The following is an 18831-nucleotide window of genomic DNA, read 5'->3' as shown; positions in this document are numbered from 1 at the left end:
CACCTCGAAGTTCTATGGATTGTTGTTTAATTCTAAGGAATGGATGGTTTAGTTAGTGTAGACATGTTCTGCTGTTGAAGATGGTGATGCTGCCCACAATGTTAGGTCCAAGTTCCTTGTCGCTTGTCGTGGCGAGTTTAAGTTTTCTAATGTGTCAAGTCATGATGTCAAATCAAATATTTCTAAGGGTCATGGTTATTTAAAAGTGTCAAGTCATGATGTCAAATCAAATGTTTCTAAGGGTCTGATACCACTATTTTCTTTTGGATTCACTTAGTTCAAATGAATTTACTAAACTCAACTCAATGAGTTCCATACCATTATTTAGACCGTGGAAAACCTCGTTAGCAACCGTAGGTTACCTCCTCTGAGGAACTCCCGATCATCCGATAGAGACATCTTAATTTAGTTCTAGTTTTTGTTTTGTCATGTTTGTGATTAAATTTTGAGTTGTTTTATATTTTGAATGTTGTGACAGTGAATTTTATCCTGTTTGATTTTTAAATTTTTGTTTTGATTTTGTGGTTATCCTAGCAGTTTTGATTTTTATGCAGGGTGACATCATTCCTTAACATGGAAGTTTGAAACAAGAAGTACTGAAAGGTAAACACAGTAATTTAAAAGGCTTATCTGTCGATTTTTATCGTTCCTCCACCTGAAAGGTTAATACTTGCAAGACAAGTATATAATTTTGCAAAGAATTCAAATTGCAAGAATAGATGAAGGTATAGCTATCCAAGCCCAAACTATGATTTTATTGAGCCTCCGAAGTTCTTAGTTGATGATTCTAGAACAAAATATGGCAAGTTCAACTTGTCCTTCAAAATATCTAAAAGATTTCAAAGTGCTCGGGGTATGACACATCGGGGTATGACCCTAAACTACTTTGAAGTTCTCTTGAATTATTTTGAGTTCATTTTTTAACTTGTCATATTGTTTCAATAATCATCCGAGTTTAGTGTGACTACCCCGTTGCTTTGTGAAACTTCACAATTCAATTATCTCAAGGATAGGATACTCAGTCAATTTGACACTTTACTTAAGATTTATATGGATGAATGCCCCTGAGGCAAGCTCAAGTCATTAAAGATTTGGTGCTTATCACAAATGGGCTTAGAGTGCTTAAAAGATGCTAATCAGTAATCGTATCATCACCACTCCAATGAATGGTTTTAAATATAAAGCTTAGCTCACTACCAACCCCTTAACAATTCCAAAAGGGGGAAGTTATAATCGTCATAAAACTTTAATTTAAATGATAGGTATCCTTATAAACAGATCATTCATCACCAATCATGGGCTATAAGTAAGTGAATTATCATCTTCCTAGTTTAAACAAATCACTTTAGGATCATTTAATTTTTTAGGATCATTTAAGGATCATTTAATTTTTGCTTAACTTCCAAAGAGTAATTCAAGAAACAATTTTATTCTTATATTGCAAAAGTAGCAAGTTGGTTTCTACCTGTAACCCATTGCATTTCAATCATCCAATGTATTCATTAAGGATCAAAATTACCCATCCCCAATGGTTAATCTTAAATTTTGATTAAGACACCAAAATCTAAATTTACCACTTTGCCCATTGGGTTTTTCATCTTATAATTCTTTAAGAAAAATTCAAATGGCCTTGAAATTCTTTGAGTATCTCATTCATGGATTAATTAAAATAACAGGGAGGAGAGTATGATTTTTCAAATTTTGATTTAATTTAAAATAATTATTTTAACCCAAAAATGGGACTTTTCAATGTTAATTTATTTAATTAAATAAAATGAAATTTTAATTTCTAGAAAAATTATTGGAGGTTTGCATGGGTGAGAAGAATACTTGGACAAAATTTTATGATTTTTTTAAATAATATTGTAATTATTATAATTATTTAAAGGTCATTTTTAATGACTATTTAAATACAAAAATATTTTTTAATCTTAGAAAATGACTTTAATATTTTTATTAAACCCACATAAGTCTAAGAAACTCAGAGGAACAATTTTTTATATTTTTATGATTTATTTTGAATTTATGGTAATTATTTTAATGGAAAATAATAAAAATACATTTTAGGCCTTTAGAAATTTATTTTTAATTTATAAAAATCAGGAAAAAACATTTTAAGGGGTCCCAAGTGATCAGGGAACAAGTTTAAGGGGTCCCAAGTGATCAGGGAACAATTGCACACATTTTGAACTATTTTTTGTATATTTGAAAATTTTGATTATTTTAATTATTTTTAATTCAAAATATATTTTAAAAATTTTGATTTCTTTTTCAAGGTTCTCTTACAAATGTTGAGCTGCAAACATTTTTATTATACAAAGCAATCTTCACTTGCATTTTGTCCCCTTGGTTTTTTTTTATGTACTTGTACAAAACTCAAATAGCCATTAAAGTAGACTAAATATTATGTTTATTATTATAAAAGTTGAGCTTACATAGTAGGTTCACAGGGATCAACATTTATTGTTGCATTGAAGATATGAAACTAAAAATCCTCCATACTGCTTTATGTATGTGGAAAGTGGGGTTCATTTAACTCATTATTTTTGGGTGTCATTGGCCAAGTTAATGAATATGAGTTATAAGAATTGAATCAAGGACCTAGCTTCAAAATTTTTAAATTCAAATATGAAATGAAGGAAACATTCCCAAAATTTTAAGGATGGTTGGGAAGATTTATGTTGAATGTGTTAGAAAATATAAATAATAACTTATATCAAAGTTTTAGAGAAGCAATTTAAATTCAAATTTAGTCCTATACCACTATGCGGTATGGGAGATCACTCACTCAAAATTTTAAAGGGTGACTAGAATACTTTTAAAATTTTAGATTTAAGACTCATAAAGTTTGCAAATATTTGGATGGTTAGGAGCCAAAATTATTTAAATAATTAACTTCAAAATTCTATCATGTTTTGTAATTATTCTAACATCGAAATTCTCACGTGATACAAGGCAAATATGCCCCAAAATTTCAAAAGTTGATTAAAATAAGTTTAGAAATTCAAGACCAGCGTCTCAAAATTTGTAAGAAAAATAAATTTCATGGATAGGAATTAATTGAAAGGATGAATATAAAAGTTGAAAGGAAAACTTCAAAAAGAACGTAATTTTGAATAGACATGTGAGATATACTGACAAATTTCGAAGGGAAAAAAAACCTCTATATTGACGAGGCCATTTTAAGTCAATTTTAAGCTTATTCGTACATGTTTTGGTAAACTGCAAATATGTCATTGATATCATATGATTAAACGATGATATGACTATACTTTGAAGATTAATGTGTGAACCATTTTTCATATCTCAATGTTGAATTTAACTATGGTGTGGCCGACATTGATTGAAGTAATCTCATGTAGATTGTCTTGAAGCGGGTTAATTGAATTTTATAGGCATAAACACTTAATCAAAGTTTACGAGAGGATTGGGGGTTCACCTTTGATGAATATAAATGTAACAATGATTTATTTGACAAGTGTGGGGTTGACTAACAGATAACCCTTATGAGTTTGAGATAAAAAATTAATAGTTGGGTCCTATAATAATGTTAAGATATTTGGGAAAGGTAAAATTTAAGAATTTTTTATTGACGCCAGCACTATATTAACAACCTACTACCAGAAATTGTTGATATGTATTTCCCTCGAAATTGGGATATAAAACTAATGAGTCATGATATATCACAACATCTTTCATGACTAGATATCAATGATGTGCATAATCGTCACTTTACAACTTAATTTATTCAAAATAACATGACACCACTAACAAAAAAAATATAAAGTAAGATGTCCAATAAAAAATCACAAAATGTCACAATAACTCCAAAATTAACCAATGATTACATTCAGATTAAAAAAAAAAGTACTCCAATATTTTATGCTCTTGCTTACCAATTTGCATGCCTCAATGCTAAAATTATATTACAATGCTTTTCAACTTTAGTATAAGAAAATTATATTTATTAATATTAAATACAAAATAAATTTAAATCCTTCATGATTTCCAAAACACTGACAATTACGAATAAATATTATATATCATCTTCTAATTAATGAGTATGGAAGCACTTTAAATACTAATAACATCATTATCAATTAAACTTATTGACAATCAGTTCGAAGATTCCCCTGCAGTGGAAACAATAACATAAGGGTGCAGGCCGTCTCAGTTCCGGCATAGACCACTCGCCTTGCGTCATTTTTGTCTTCACTGGGGAATCAGTTATGAATAAAGGAAATAATAAAATGAATCGGCCTGCAGATTCTGTCTTATTCCATGACCACAACTACCCCAGCAGCCTTTTTTTCAATTCCACCTCTCCCATTCTCTAGGTTCTTCAGTCCAGTCCAACCAGAACTAGGAGAGCGGGAAATACCAAAACAAAGCAGCAGAACCTTTCTTCAGATGGGAAGGCAACTTGGCCTCATTGCAGCAGCTACGCTGCTTTTCATTCATCTGTTCCCCATGGCACTTACCCTCAACCAAGAGGGACTCTACCTTCTTCAAGCCAAGCGCGGCCTCGACGACCCGAACAACGCTCTGGCTGACTGGAACCCACGCGACACATCCCCATGCAACTGGACCGGCGTACACTGTTCCATCTCCGGCGACGTCACAGCGGTCGATCTTACCTACTTCAATCTCACCGGGCCCTTCCCGTCCACCCTCTGCCGCCTTCCAAATCTCTCTTTCCTCTCCCTTTCCTCAAATTACATAAACTCCACTCTCCTTTCCTCCTCCCTTCTACCTTGCCGCTCCCTCAGCCACCTCGACCTCTCCCAAAACAACCTCATTGGCCCTCTCCCCTCTCTACTCCCTTCCCTTCCCCTTCTCCGTTACCTCGACCTTGCTGCCAACAACTTCTCTGGCCCCATACCACCTTCCTTCGCCTTCTTCCCTTCTCTTGAAGTCCTCTCGCTCACCTACAACCTCCTCAACGGTACCATCCCCTCTTTCCTCGGTAACCTCTCCTCTCTCCGCCAGCTCAATCTCTCCTACAACCCCTTCGCCGCCGGGCCAATTCCTGTATCTCTCTCCAATCTCACCAACCTTGACACCCTCTGGCTGTCCAGCTGCTCTCTCACCGGAGAAATCCCCCCTGCGCTGGGTGGACTACACAAGCTCACAAATCTAGACCTTTCCACCAACCTCCTCACCGGAGGCATCCCTGAAACTCTATCAAGCCTCTCCTCCGTCGTCCAGATCGAGCTCTACAACAACCACCTAACTGGCCGCTTCCCTTTGGGACTCTCCAACCTCACCGCTCTCCGCCGCATAGACTTCTCAGTGAACAATCTATCAGGCCCGATTCCGGCTGATATTTTCTCCGTTACCAATCTGGAAAGCCTCCATCTTTTCCAGAACCAGTTTACTGGCTCTGTTCCCTTAAACACAGCCAGGGCTCGCAACCTCTTAGACCTCCGACTGTTTGCTAATAAGCTATCAGGGACTCTTTCTGCTGATCTCGGCTCATACTCGCCGCTCAAGTATCTGGATCTCTCAAACAACCAGCTTTCGGGCAGGATCCCGGGCGGATTATGCGACGGTGGCTCGCTGCTGCAGCTTCTTCTCATTAATAATAAATTCTCCGGCAGCATCCCGACCGGGCTTGGACAATGCAGAAGTCTCTACCGTGTGCGTCTTACTGGCAACCAGCTCTCCGGCGATGTGCCGGCAGGCATGTGGGGTTTGCCGCATGTATGGATTCTCGAGCTTAGAAACAACTCCTTCACAGGTTCAATCAGTCGAGACATCGCCAACGCAGCGAACCTTTCCAAGCTGTTAATAGACATGAATCAATTCAGTGGAGAAATTCCGGTGGAGATTGGTTCACTCAACAAGCTCTTCGAGTTTTCCGCAAGCAATAACCTGCTCAGCGGCCCGTTGCCGGAATCTCTTGTAAAATTGACAGAACTAGGACAGCTTGACCTCCACAACAACTTACTCACTGGCAAGCTATTAACTGGAATCCAATCCTGGAAGAAACTGACCCTCATAAACCTAGCAAATAACAATCTCACTGGTGGGATTCCTCTGGAGCTTGGAAGCCTTCCTGTGCTGAACTATCTCGACCTCTCCGGCAACGACTTCACTGGAGAAATCCCGCTCCAACTGCAAAATTTGAAGCTGAACCGATTTAATCTATCCGACAATCAGCTCTCTGGTCCCATCCCTGCCTTATTTGACAGTGAATCTTACAAGACTAGCTTCCTTGGCAACCCCGGCTTGTGCTGGTACCGAGCTGGGCATTGTGGAAGCTCTAATAATAGCAGCCGAAGCCGCATCAAAGTTTTATGGCTTCTTCGAGCCATTTTTATTTTCGCCGCAGTGATATTAATTGTTGGAATTGCGTGGTTCGGTAATAAGTACCGGTTGATTAAGAAGGCTAAAAAGGTTCAGGGAAAATCCAAATGGACTCTAACTTCATTTCATAAGCTAACTTTTAGTGAGTATGAGATATTGGAATCCTTAGACGAAGATAATGTCATTGGCAGCGGAGCTTCCGGGAAGGTCTACAAGGTCGTCCTCGTTAATGGCGAGGCTGTGGCAGTGAAGAAGCTGTGGAGAACTTTGAAGAAGAGTGATGGGAACCATGACCAAGCTGCGGACGAAGCTTTTGAGGCAGAGGTAGCCACTCTGGGGAAGATAAGGCATAAGAATATTGTGAAGCTTTTGTGCTGCTGTGCTCACAAGGATTGCAAGCTGCTGGTTTATGAATATATGCAAAATGGGAGCTTGGGAGATTTGTTACATAGCTGCAAGGCCAGTGTTTTGGAGTGGCCTACGAGGTATAAGATTGCCTTGAATGCTGCAGAAGGCCTCTGCTATCTTCACCATGACTGTGTTCCCCCCATTGTGCACAGAGACGTGAAATCTAATAATATTCTTTTGGACGCTGAATTCGGAGCTAAAGTTGCTGACTTTGGAGTTGCAAAGATTGTGGAGGAAGTAGAGATGGGACAGAGATCCATGTCGTTTATTGCTGGCTCTTGTGGATACATAGCTCCAGGTCTGACATTCTACACTAATCTTATTTAGGTCATCATTCTTTTTGAGTTTTTCTTTTACTTGAGGTATATACCTTTATCTGTCATAGATATTATTGCTCTTTTTAATGTGAAAGTTAAATTTTTGTGGTTGCATGTGCTCACAAATGGCCACAATGCTTTTCTTTGTCTGGGAGTGACTAATACGAGTATCAAAGTTGGGCTAAATTTACAGTGATCAAATTATTTTCTTAATTTATTTCTCTTAAACTGAAAAATTTAAGCCTCTCATGTCCACGTCTAATTAGCATTTTACATGAACATATTTTGCAGTGATCTCCTCCTGACATGAGATTTCTTCTCTTTTGTCATTACTCTTCCAGGAGAAATTTATTTAGCCTGGTGAGCAATTTATTTAGCCTGGTGAACACCCTAGAGATGTTGTGTTAGTTACTTTTTCTTCAAAGCTTACTTAATCATGGCTAAAGTCGATCAAGGCACATCAAAGTTTTAAATTACATGAGTTACTCAATTTCAGCTAAATCATTGACTCCAACACCTCTTTTTTGGGGAGTTAGTTGAATGGGGATCAAAGTTGAACTAGATACACTCTTGAACCAATAGAGAATAAATCACTTATCATTCAATGTATTTTCTACCATTGCAGAACAAAACTGCGGCCCCCCGTGTCTTAACATTTGTTAAGGCTGTAGCTTAGAGTGTTGCCTTCTTCATTGCAGGAGTCATGGATGTAAATGTTATGTTGCAGCCCAAGGACAAATTAGTCTTTTATTAGCCTATGGACAATTTGGGAGAGATCTCCTACCTCTTGAATTGTAGGTGCTTATCTCTTATGTATTCATGTTGAGTTGTTTGGTGTTGTATGTCCTCGATTTGTTATCGATGGAATAAATTATTTTATTTCTGCCCTATTTTATCTGTAAAATCGTCTTAGGTCGTATCAAATAGAAATAGGTATCAAAGCTTTCGATTTCTGAGACATCAATGATAGATCGTAGCTTATAGGTACAACAAACCCTTGCAATCAAAATAGTAGCGTACAAGAATTTTTTGCAAAATAGCGGAGGCCAGGAAAGGATTGCGGTGTCTAGAGTTCCACACTGAACTTGCTTACAAGAAATGAAGATCATGGCATTCTAGAGTTCATGTCGTCTAGAGATTTGCGTCGAACCCGCGTATTGGGATTCCTGGATCATGGTGTCCAAAGTCCCGTATGGCGTGCAAGAAGTACACACAAAACCCATGTTTAGATTTCGTAGCTACTACCACTCATGACCAATGATCAAGATTGAGACTTACATGAATTCCTCCCAAGTTCAGTGGAAGTTTTTGCGATCAAAAATAGTTTTGGGGGTTATGGTAGCCATGAAAGTTGATGATTTGGAGCATAAATTAAAGGAGGTGAGCCAAATTAAATATGTGATGGAGGAAAGATTTTTAATTGCAGAAAGAAGATTTTTCTCAATGAAAAACCAAATTGAGGGCCAATTTAAAAGCTTGGAGGAGATGATGAGGAAGCTTATTGAGATGCAATCCAAGTTCCAGTAGACTTTTCAATTTACAAACCCTAACTAAGGGATGTCCAGAGGACCCTTGGCTAAATCGAAAGGGAATGAGATCAAACGAAAGGATTATGAGAAGGAAAGCGTCCATCGTCAAGAAACCCCTCCTATAGCTCCGATGGGGGTGAATTATAGATTTTCGTCTGAGGTGTTTGGGCTAAAACATAGACCAAGAGTCATGAAAGGGCATTAAGGAGCACGAAGATGGAAGGAGGGAAGCTGAAATGGGACTAACGATAATCAAAGGAGGGAGTTTTGCCTTTAATAAATGGGGGGAACACTAGAGGGAGAGGAAGTTGGGGTGAAAATGCTAGGGTTTGTAAGTTGATGATAACAATCTTTGAGAGGAAAGACAAACATAGGTGGGTGTATCAGGTGTAGCAATAATTTACGGTGAATGGGCTGAATGTGGAGGAGAAGCTCACTGCAGTAGGATTATGTTTGGAGGGGAATCCTCTAACTTTGTTTCTGTGAAGGGATGCTAGAGACCCAATCCGCTCATGGGGGGAATGTAAGGATTGCTTGCTAGAATATTTTCGAGGCATTTGAGAAAGAGATTTACACGAGCAATTTTTTGCACTGGTTTAAGAAAGTTTCGTCATTTAGTATAGGGAAAAATTTGAGATATCATCATCTTGTTTGAGGGGGATATCAAAAGAAGTGTGGGAAGACACCTTTATGAAATGGTTTAAGCCAGAGATTTGAGCATTACTTTGTCTGTTGAGACTATGAGGATTGAGGAAAACTATGGAATTAACATAGCTAGTTAGAGATAAAAATGTAATGTAATAGGTGAGTAGGAGCAGCAGTAGGGAGCTCCATGCCGAACTTTTACAACCATGGCGATACCAAAATTTCAAACAATGAAAATATTGAGGGAGGCTCCACATGATATGAATAATGGTGAGTGTCGGGTGCAACATTAAAGTGTTATATAGAGACAAATATTTAGGAGATGCAAACCAAGATATTATGTATTCAGTGTGATGACAAGTTTGCCTCATGACACAATTGCAAGGATCAAATGTTAAAGATTTTTATAGTGTTTGATGAGGAGTCAAGGGATGAACTAAGAATTAGGCTGTGGTGGAGGGGAGCGAGGAATACTCTCACTTTTTTTCAGCTTGAGGACAATGTGTCTTTTCATAGGGTGATTATTGTTATGACGTAGCCTAAAGGCAATTCAGTGCTTTATGATTATTATTGGCGAGTATAAATAAAGATAATATATTTAGGGTTTGGGCTATGCATGGCTTGTTGTCTTGTGTCTTAGGGTTTGGTTTTGAGTGAGACTTCCTATCTCTCGAATTGTAGGGAAGACATCACCTACCTCTTGAATTATAGGTGCTTATCTTTTATGCATTCTTGTTGAGTTGTTTGGTGTCGTATTGCATTGATTTGATATCAGTGTAATAAATAAATTTTTTTCTGCCCTAATTTAGGTGGAAAAACGTCTCAAATCGTATCAGTAAATCAAAGAACATATTTGTTGTGTTGGATAAAATAATGCTCTAGCTCAATTTTAACCAAAAAAGTTTTCTTTTATGGATAATGACCTACATAGTTTGATAGAAAATGATTGCATCAAGAGTGGACATCATTTTCATGAATGTCTACAAGATTTAAGATTGGGTCTTTTTCTTTACTTGCATGGTTGATCCTCTTTTTGGATATTTGACATATCTATTCAAGGAGATTTTGTGTTTGCTACAAAACTTGATCAACACTTTGTGTTTCTCAACATGTGCTAAATTAATTTTACTCTCTTTTCAATTTTATAAGGTTGACCTCTAAGAAGATACTTATAAGGGAAAATATGGATTAATATATACTTATCTAATTTTTTACTTGATAGACATAAAACATGACATATGCTAATTTTGTATTATTATTCTTTTGTTTATCATTTATTAATGCTTTAATATATTATTCTTATCCTATAATAATTTTTGTATTTTTTTTAATTTAACTGCAAAGTAACATCTCATAATTATATTTTATTGAAATAAAATAAAAATATAACTTCTGAATCTTTGGTTCTCATATCGATCTAAATCCAGGAGAATCTTATGCTAACATAAATTACTACTTGGCTTTGATTTTGAATCTCTTTAAAGTGTAGTGACCATGATAGCTTCTAACATCAAATATTTAATATATGAACCTAGCTTGGCACAATTTGGTTGTTAATATACCTGAGTTTTGCTTTTTCAATACTTAACCGAGATAATTTTAAGACTAGACCTCCAACAAAATTTTTCTGTTTTAAATAGTATATTAATGAGTACTTCAATTTTTTGGGTATTTATTGAATTATAAAATATTCAATATGTTCTTTCATAATTATTACTTTGAACATATATTTTTTTGGATTTCCCTCTCTTACTTTGTATTACAATCAATCATGAATTTGAATAGGCTATCAAATGTTTTGCTCTTACCCGAACATTCAATCTTAAGCTGTAATCAATGCCTCATACTCAAGTAAATTATTTGTGATATAAAAATTAATTTTTTAATATAAATTATAATAAATTTTGCTTTGCTCTAATACTTTTCAAATCTCGATTTTGTGATTCCTACAGGCTCCATCAAGTACATATTATTTGGGAGTTTTGTTTTTTACTAACAGACTCTTAGCATAAAATTAAATATTTCTTCGTTATTGTTTCTTGAATACTTAATTAATCATTCTCTAGTAATAATAATTTTATTTTTTAATTAAAAAAAATATTATATTGCAAGATTATAAGCCTTCTCCTATTATAAATGCCATCTTCTCATAATTTGCAAAATAATTTTTGATTTAATATTATCTAGAGAATTAGTCAAGAAAGTTCATAATTGAAATATCAGTTATGTAATTAACCAGAACATAAATTATTATAAGTGGATAATTGTTTTAGGTACTTATCAAATTTAAATTTTGTAATTCAATATAAATTTTTAGTTTTCATTAAACATTTACATTTTCGTCATATTTGAAATTCACAATAGATATTGTAGTTTTTTTAATAAATTCGATACCTTAAAGTTTTTAAATTTTATTGTGAATTGTTTTAGCCAGAGTTATAGCAATTGAATTGATATTCTAATTTGTTGGCCTAGCATTTTTTTTTTATGTTTTGCTTATGACAAAGGTATGTTAATGTTGATGTCTGATTTGCTAACTAGATATTATATCCTTTATCAAAAGAAGCATTGACTCAAAAAGAATAATTTGGATTTTTAAAAACTATTTGATGCTTGAAATTGCTACGAAGCTCGTCGGTCAATCATGCATGCATATGTGTCGATCAAGTAATATACAAAAATAAGTTTACGGATCGATCTCATGAGAATTATGTCAAAATATTTCTAACAAGGAAAGTTCTAATTTACTAAATCACTAACTCTACTTTGAAGATCAAATTTTAAAAAGAAAAGTCCTAAATCTTAATGCAGAAACAAGAAAACAGACTACGTTTTCTAAAATTTTTCAGATATGGAAGATTCATACTCCTATGACACCAGGCAAATGGTTCTCGCATTTTTTCTTGTGCAACCCACACTATTGTTGACAACTAGGACAAAGGTTTCTTCTTAGTTTATGCCTAAGTCATAAGTAGAATAAAAAATCCATAAAGTTAAGTTTTGCTTAACCATATGACATTTTCCGGGATTCTTTAGATCACATTTTCTAGATTGCAAAGCACAAATGAGAATCTTTCTATTTCACAAAGTCTTTGTGATTAACTTATTTGTCCTTCTAGGAGAAGGGCAGAATTCTTATTTTAATATTCTATCTTGTTCGAATTGAAGTATATTAAGTTCAAAAAGTTAACACATCAACATACTCAATTCATGCAAAAGAAAGGCGTCGAGAGAACAAAAATCTTTAGAATGAAACAACGAGAAAATCATGTCTTACATGACAGAGCATGAAATGAAGTCAATCATAATGCATGAGCAAGCAACGACGAAATTTTTTATTGTAGGCATAATAAAGATTACAGTGCAAGAGATCCAAAGCATTCATTCAGAGCTAATCAATCCTTAACATTACACCGCGCTCTGTTCTATTCAGAACAAGCTCTCATAGTTTATTGTAGGCATAATAAAGATTACAGTGCAAGAGGTCCAAAGCATTCATTCAGAGCTAATCAATCCTTAGCATTACACCACGCTCTGTTCTATTCAGAACAAGCTCTCATAACTCTCCTGTCTTACAAGACAATCACCTCATCTCTCAAGAAATCACAAGAGAACCTCAACAAACAGGCATGGAAAGAGAAAAGAAAACTATCATAAGAGTTCCTTCAAGGAAGAAGAAGAGAACTCTAGGGTTTACATTCTAACTCTCAAATCTACTTAGAAAGCCTCCAAAGTCTGCCTCCATCTGTCTCAAGTTGTGCCCTAGCATCCCTTATATAGAAGAGGTCCCAAAAAAACATGAAATTTCTTTCAAAATCAATTGTCTTCACGACACCCGAAACTGGTGTCGTTATGCCAGAACTGGCATAATAACACCTAGATCTGGCATGGTTATGCTAGACCTGTTGTAGTCACGCCCAAATCTAGCATGTATAAGCCATTCCTAGCTCCTTTTGATGTTTTGACTTTGTTTTGCGCGCTCAACACCTATAACCTACCTAACACCACAAACAATCTTTCATAAGCATAAAATCATGATAAATGAAAAAAAACATGATATTTAATGCAATAAAATTATGTAAATTTCCCCCGTGTCACTACTGCTTTTTCTATTTTTTCAAAATTTTTAAAGTCTTGCAACCCACAAAATCATGAGCTTTAAAACTTCTTAGAATACTCACAGCATTGAAATAAAACACTCTTAATAAAACAAGTCATCATCACTATTTGTCCATCATAGAAAATTTCACCGTAATATGATATGTGGAGGTGATCGCATTGAATGTATTTAAAAGCGATCTACCAAATGTTGCATTATAAGTAATCGGTGATCTATAATAATGAAATAGGTCACTCTTGTAAATTTCTTTAACTTTTTCCTCCCAGCAACCAGCTATAGTATGATCATTTGTGTCATTCTTTTTTCTTTTTTGTCTAGAGAAGTGGAATAGTGGTCTAATATTTTGCACTAAATGAGAACCATCAGTTTGTTTTTACAAATTCACTTTTAGAAATTATATTTACCATGCTTCTTATGTCAAAGATAATATTGCTATTTTGATAATTTGTGATTATAGCGAGAGCGTTATAAGAATTATTATATGGATTCTCTTTTATTTGTCTAACTTCTTTAATAAATTTAACTGGCTACCTCTATACCTAGAGCTCTTAATATGGTGGCCAATTTTTTCTATCTTGGCCAAACTCATTTAAGGCTTGATCATTGAGATGCTTTTTCCTTAGACCCACAAAGAATGTGGGGTGATTATGTAATATGTATTGTTTGTGCTGGGCTAGGACAAGTTTGTTCTTTGTATCCTTTATTGTTTCTTTTTTAAGCCTTCTCTGTGCCTGGCAAGAATGATTTTTTTTAGTTTTTTTAGTTTAATATGTCCCTCTATCAAATTATAGAGATGTCAACATTTCACCATATTTTTTCCTTGTTCTCTATAGAGTGCACACTATTTTTGAAGGATTATTGTGTGTGGACTAATCTTCATGGGAGATAGTCACTTGAAATAATACTTGTATTGGATGGATTCATTTCCTATGCCACCAAAGACATGGCAATGTGGTAGTCGCTAATGGTAACTGCAAGGTGGCAATTTCTTCATCTTTCTATTCTTATCTCAATTTTCATTTTGAACTTGTATTATTAGATGACGTGGTCATTAATTGTAGTTTGTGTTGCTGTGGATGAATGCTTGTGTTTTCTTTTACCCTCTAAAACTTTGGTTGACTTTGCTAATCCTTAGGACATTGTCGAGTTTTCTCTGTCTAGTCAAAGCTCTTTTTTGGATTTCAAGTTGATGTAATTGGTTCATAATTGTATTTCTTAGCAGTAGAATTACCATTTGTGAGTTTCAATAGCTTAAATGAAGTCCTTAGTTTCTGTAGTACGAAGGCCAGCAAAAAAGTTTTTTCCAAATATCTTGAGTGCACCATGAAATATGGCTAACTTAGATCTCTTACCTCCAATATTCATTTTCTGAAACCTTATTATGAGCTTGAAGAATGAGATGGTCGTTTTGAGTGATAGGCATTAAAACCACCTGGGATGTTGCCATTTCAAAATTATAAAGAATAACTTACATTTCAAAGAGCCATTAAGTTTAAATAATAAAACAACGGAGTTGCATCAGATGACATAATCCGTTGGGTTAATTTTGTCTTCATAGGAAACAAGATAAAGAATAATGAATTTTATTGGAGGCTTCCTCTTCTTAGCTTGTCTCTTTGCTCAATAAGTGGAGGGAGACGTGTTATGATCCAAGATCAAAATCAACACGTTTTTCCACAAAAATTAAGACAAAAACTAATTTTATTTCTCGAGCATCAAATCAAAGTAGTACAATACTAATAACTCACACGAATACAAAACACAAGCACCTACCATTCGAGAGGTTGACAATCTCTCCCAATTCCTATAATACAAGAGGAAGAAAATATTTCTCAAACCTTAAGCCGAAGATAAAAGACTTAATCTCATGCATAAACCTAGCCCTGAACATAAGTAGTCTATTTATTTACAACAACAACAATAATAATAAAGATAAATTTGCCCTTAAGCTAGGTATCAGCGTAACAATACTCCCCTTACCTCCCTAAAGACACCTTGTGCATAAGGTGGGAAAAAATAAGTCTGTTCCTCCACCACATTTGTATTTATTTCTTCATCCTCTATCTCCTCCTTATGCACAATGAGAACTTGTTATTTTAGATCCGTACAATGGTGTTCAAGGGTAAACTTCTCATTACATAGAAAATATAACCCCTTGGCTCGTTTCTATTCAATCTCTCTCTTTATAATGTGCTTGAGTGTCGCTCCCGTTCATGAAAAATTTTTCTTGACTAGTGTAGCCTCCGTCTAGGCTTCTATTGTATGAGCTTTTGGTATCGTCATGGTTATAGAAGTTCGGCACGGAGCTCCATCTATGTTGCTTCTGCTGGTCTTCTACATCTAGTTCCTGTCATCCATCATCTAGGTAGCTCCATCACCCCCCTTAATTCCCGCATTTTCAATAATTTGAGTGCTGCCCTTATTTTGGGTTTTTGGCTCTTCATAAATTTTTTTTTCAATCCTACTTCAGAATTCTCCCTCAACTGTCCTGACAATGGCTTGAATCGTCCATATATTCCATAACAGTCCCGTCCTAATTCAAGGTTAGAGTTTGCTCATGTAGCTCTCCTTCCCGAGTGGCTGGAAAATGTTCCAACAAATTCTTAAATTTTTTTCACAAACAGATCTGGTATATAGCCTCTCATAACTGAAATCATTCCAGAGCTTTCCCCTCCAAAGATAACCATGCCGCCATGAGCTTCTTCTCCCCATATAGCCCATTCACCACAAAGAAACATGTGTAATTGTAGGAACGCCTCCCATTTTTATATATTGTGATAACTATCAACTCTTAAAAAAACAAATCAATGTATTTATTAAAGTAATAAATATGGGTGTTATTCCTAATTAGAGAATAAAATAACATAGCAATGTTCTCAAGGAGACTTTCATAACATAGCAATGTTTGTCCTAGCTTTGAAGCCACTTGCCCAGGCCATAGAAGGCACGTGCTTAGCTGAAATTGCAATAAAAGCCTTGGTGATCTGGTCTGTTTAGCCAAGCGACCATGCTTATCCCATCAACGATCTCACTTATTTGATATCAAAAGCCTGAAAGCACTAGCTTGATTAGCTGTCTACATTTAATCCTCTGGATCTTGGTTACTATATCCATATGTCTATAACGGTCCTGAGATGTATTTATTTATTTATTCTTCTAGTATAGCTTTTTCTGTTATTGCCAACTCATCAAATAAAGACTCAAGGGTGTATGTAAAGTGATTTACAGTATTCTGAGTCATGAGTTATGGCAAAAGGAATCCCAAAAGTTTTTCTCTCTAGACGTACTCTCTCTCTATATTCTCTTCTATGTTTTAACCTGACAGTTCATCTTAGTAGCATACAGGTCTCATACAAAGCAGATTTTGATTCAACATTATAAGTTTGTTCATCTTACAACATTGTTTTTTGTTGTGCTCCTTTTAACTAGAACTGAAGTAACATTAGCATACAAATTTTATTGTGCAAGGCTGTATTTTTGTTCTGTTTTCACCGTATCAGTGTTATATGCTTCTATCAGTATTGTTTTAGAATAATACTAGCTACATAAAGATCAGTTGAGCCTTATTTTTCCTAGTTACTCTTGTCTAAATTATCTGGCGAGTGCCCTCTATATGCAATTCTAATCTCTCTTTGAACTGCTGCAGAGTATGCATACACTCTACGTGTAAACGAAAAGAGTGACATATACAGTTTCGGTGTAGTGATCCTTGAGTTGGTAACAGGCAAGCTTCCTGTGGATCCTGAGTTTGGAGAAAAGGATTTGGTGAAATGGGTGTGCAGCACAATCCAAAATAAAGGGGAAGAACATGTAATAGATTCCAAACTTGATCTCTCCTATAAGAAGGAGATCACCAAGGTTCTTCACATAGGCCTCTGCTGCACCAGCACTCTTCCTATTAACCGCCCCACCATGCGAAAGGTTATCAAAATGCTGCTTGATGCCGGCAAGCCTGAGTCTTCTTCCAGGGAGGGGAAGCTATCACCATATTTCTATGGAGATGAATAATGCATGTGATCGTGCTTTTGATTCCTTGTTCTGTGGTGACAAGAGCAGGAGGAAGGAAATTTAATAGTGGAAATGTCTACTTCCAATGCTGCGTTATTATACTCATCTTTTTACATCAGTGGAGGCGTTCCAATTCTAGTGCTCATGGCTAGTTATAAGGCATTCGTAACAGCAAAATCTAGAAAAGTTTCTCACTTTATTGGCATGTGATTTGAGGTGCGGCATTCAGTGCAACTTTTTGGTGGCTTCTGTAAATGAAAATTTGTGGTGTGCTTCTATAAATGAATGCTCCTTTGCCCAAAAGCATGAAGGATACAGGTTGAACTATGACTTATGTGTCTAATCCCCCCACTGGAATCCCACCGGAATCCCCCACCGGATTCGTAATACTCCTAGCAAACGGAGGCAGTTCTTTTTTAAAGTATAATATCATATATTTCTACTTTAAGCACAAAATGATTTAGAAATTTATAAAAATTTTGTGCTGATCTCCCAAGTCAAATCAAAAATCTTGAAATGTGAGTCAATTTTCAAGACTTAGATTAGTATCGCTTGAGCTACTCTAGAGCTATGCATACTTTAGGGTGTTTATATAAGCAAGTTAAAACACATATTGCCAAAATCTTGCATGTGCATCAAAATTTTTAAAATCATCAATCAAAATATTCAAGTCAAAATTAATCACTAAAAAGGCTTAAAGTAAAATTTCATCCACCTTCCACAATAGTTTGTCGTTTTCATCGCTGTATCGTTATATTCACAATCGAAGCAATCACATGCCATAAAAGACGTGGCCCGAGTTCTTTGTTCACGTGGTTTTGCCATCAAATGACACCACAGATAGCGGTTACAATCAGTCATCTGATTGTGTGATTGGCACCAAATAATACCATTATATTACAAGCACGATCGCAACCCGTATGTTCCCCAATAGTTTTCTACCTTTTGAGTTATGAATTACAAGGATACAGTTGATTGACACAAAACCTTCTGTTAGCTAAGGTCGACTTAAATTTGTTCCATTGGAGAAATATCCATCCAAAATCTACAAAGATCTCTTGGATGATGCAGTCCATGACTTCTAATAAGAATACTTCTGTCAGGTTTGGTCGACTATCTCTGCTAACTAAGTAGATCAGAGACCACAGCAGACATGGATGACAAAATCATGGGATCTTCATCAGGTTTCGTCTTCATTCCCCCATCATTTGCTTTAAGTTTCAAGTGGTGAGTTTTACAGTTTATATCATAAATCTGCTGACATTATATGTTGAATATTCAATTCTTAATGACTTGTCTTAGTCGAAAGTTATCTCCCATTATCAAGAAAGATAATTAACCATATGGGTTTGCGCCAATGGGATCATCGTTAAATAAAGGCGAAGTCTCTGGGTAGTGTCTTATCTTTGATCTAATCTACTTTCTGAAAATTCGACCCTTCGAAGTTCTCTCTCTCAAAATAAGAGTAAAACTAAATGCAGAGAGTTCTTAGGGA

The 18831-nt window shown here is 35.5% G+C and overlaps 1 protein-coding gene across 2 annotated transcripts; it reads left to right on the top strand.

Moving 5' to 3' along the window:
• The first annotated feature begins 4177 nt into the window (after positions 1–4177).
• Positions 4178–17731, top strand: LOC110038365 (receptor-like protein kinase HSL1). Of its 2 annotated transcripts, XM_020743179.1 has the most exons (3): positions 4178–7015; positions 16975–17377; positions 17437–17731. In XM_020743179.1, exons 1-2 carry the CDS (start codon positions 4282–4284, stop codon positions 17334–17336), a joined length of 3096 nt encoding a protein of 1031 aa, XP_020598838.1. In that variant the 5' UTR covers positions 4178–4281; the 3' UTR covers positions 17337–17377; positions 17437–17731. The 2 variants fall into 2 exon arrangements, with proteins under 2 accessions (XP_020598838.1, XP_020598836.1); XM_020743177.1 differs by having other exon boundaries at positions 16975–17731.
• Positions 17732–18831: the final 1100 nt, after the last annotated feature.

Source organism: Phalaenopsis equestris, unplaced genomic scaffold (genome assembly GCF_001263595.1).
Source record: "Phalaenopsis equestris unplaced genomic scaffold, ASM126359v1 Scaffold232686, whole genome shotgun sequence".
NCBI lineage: Eukaryota > Viridiplantae > Streptophyta > Magnoliopsida > Asparagales > Orchidaceae > Phalaenopsis > Phalaenopsis equestris.
This window is presented reverse-complemented; position numbering and strand designations above follow the sequence as displayed.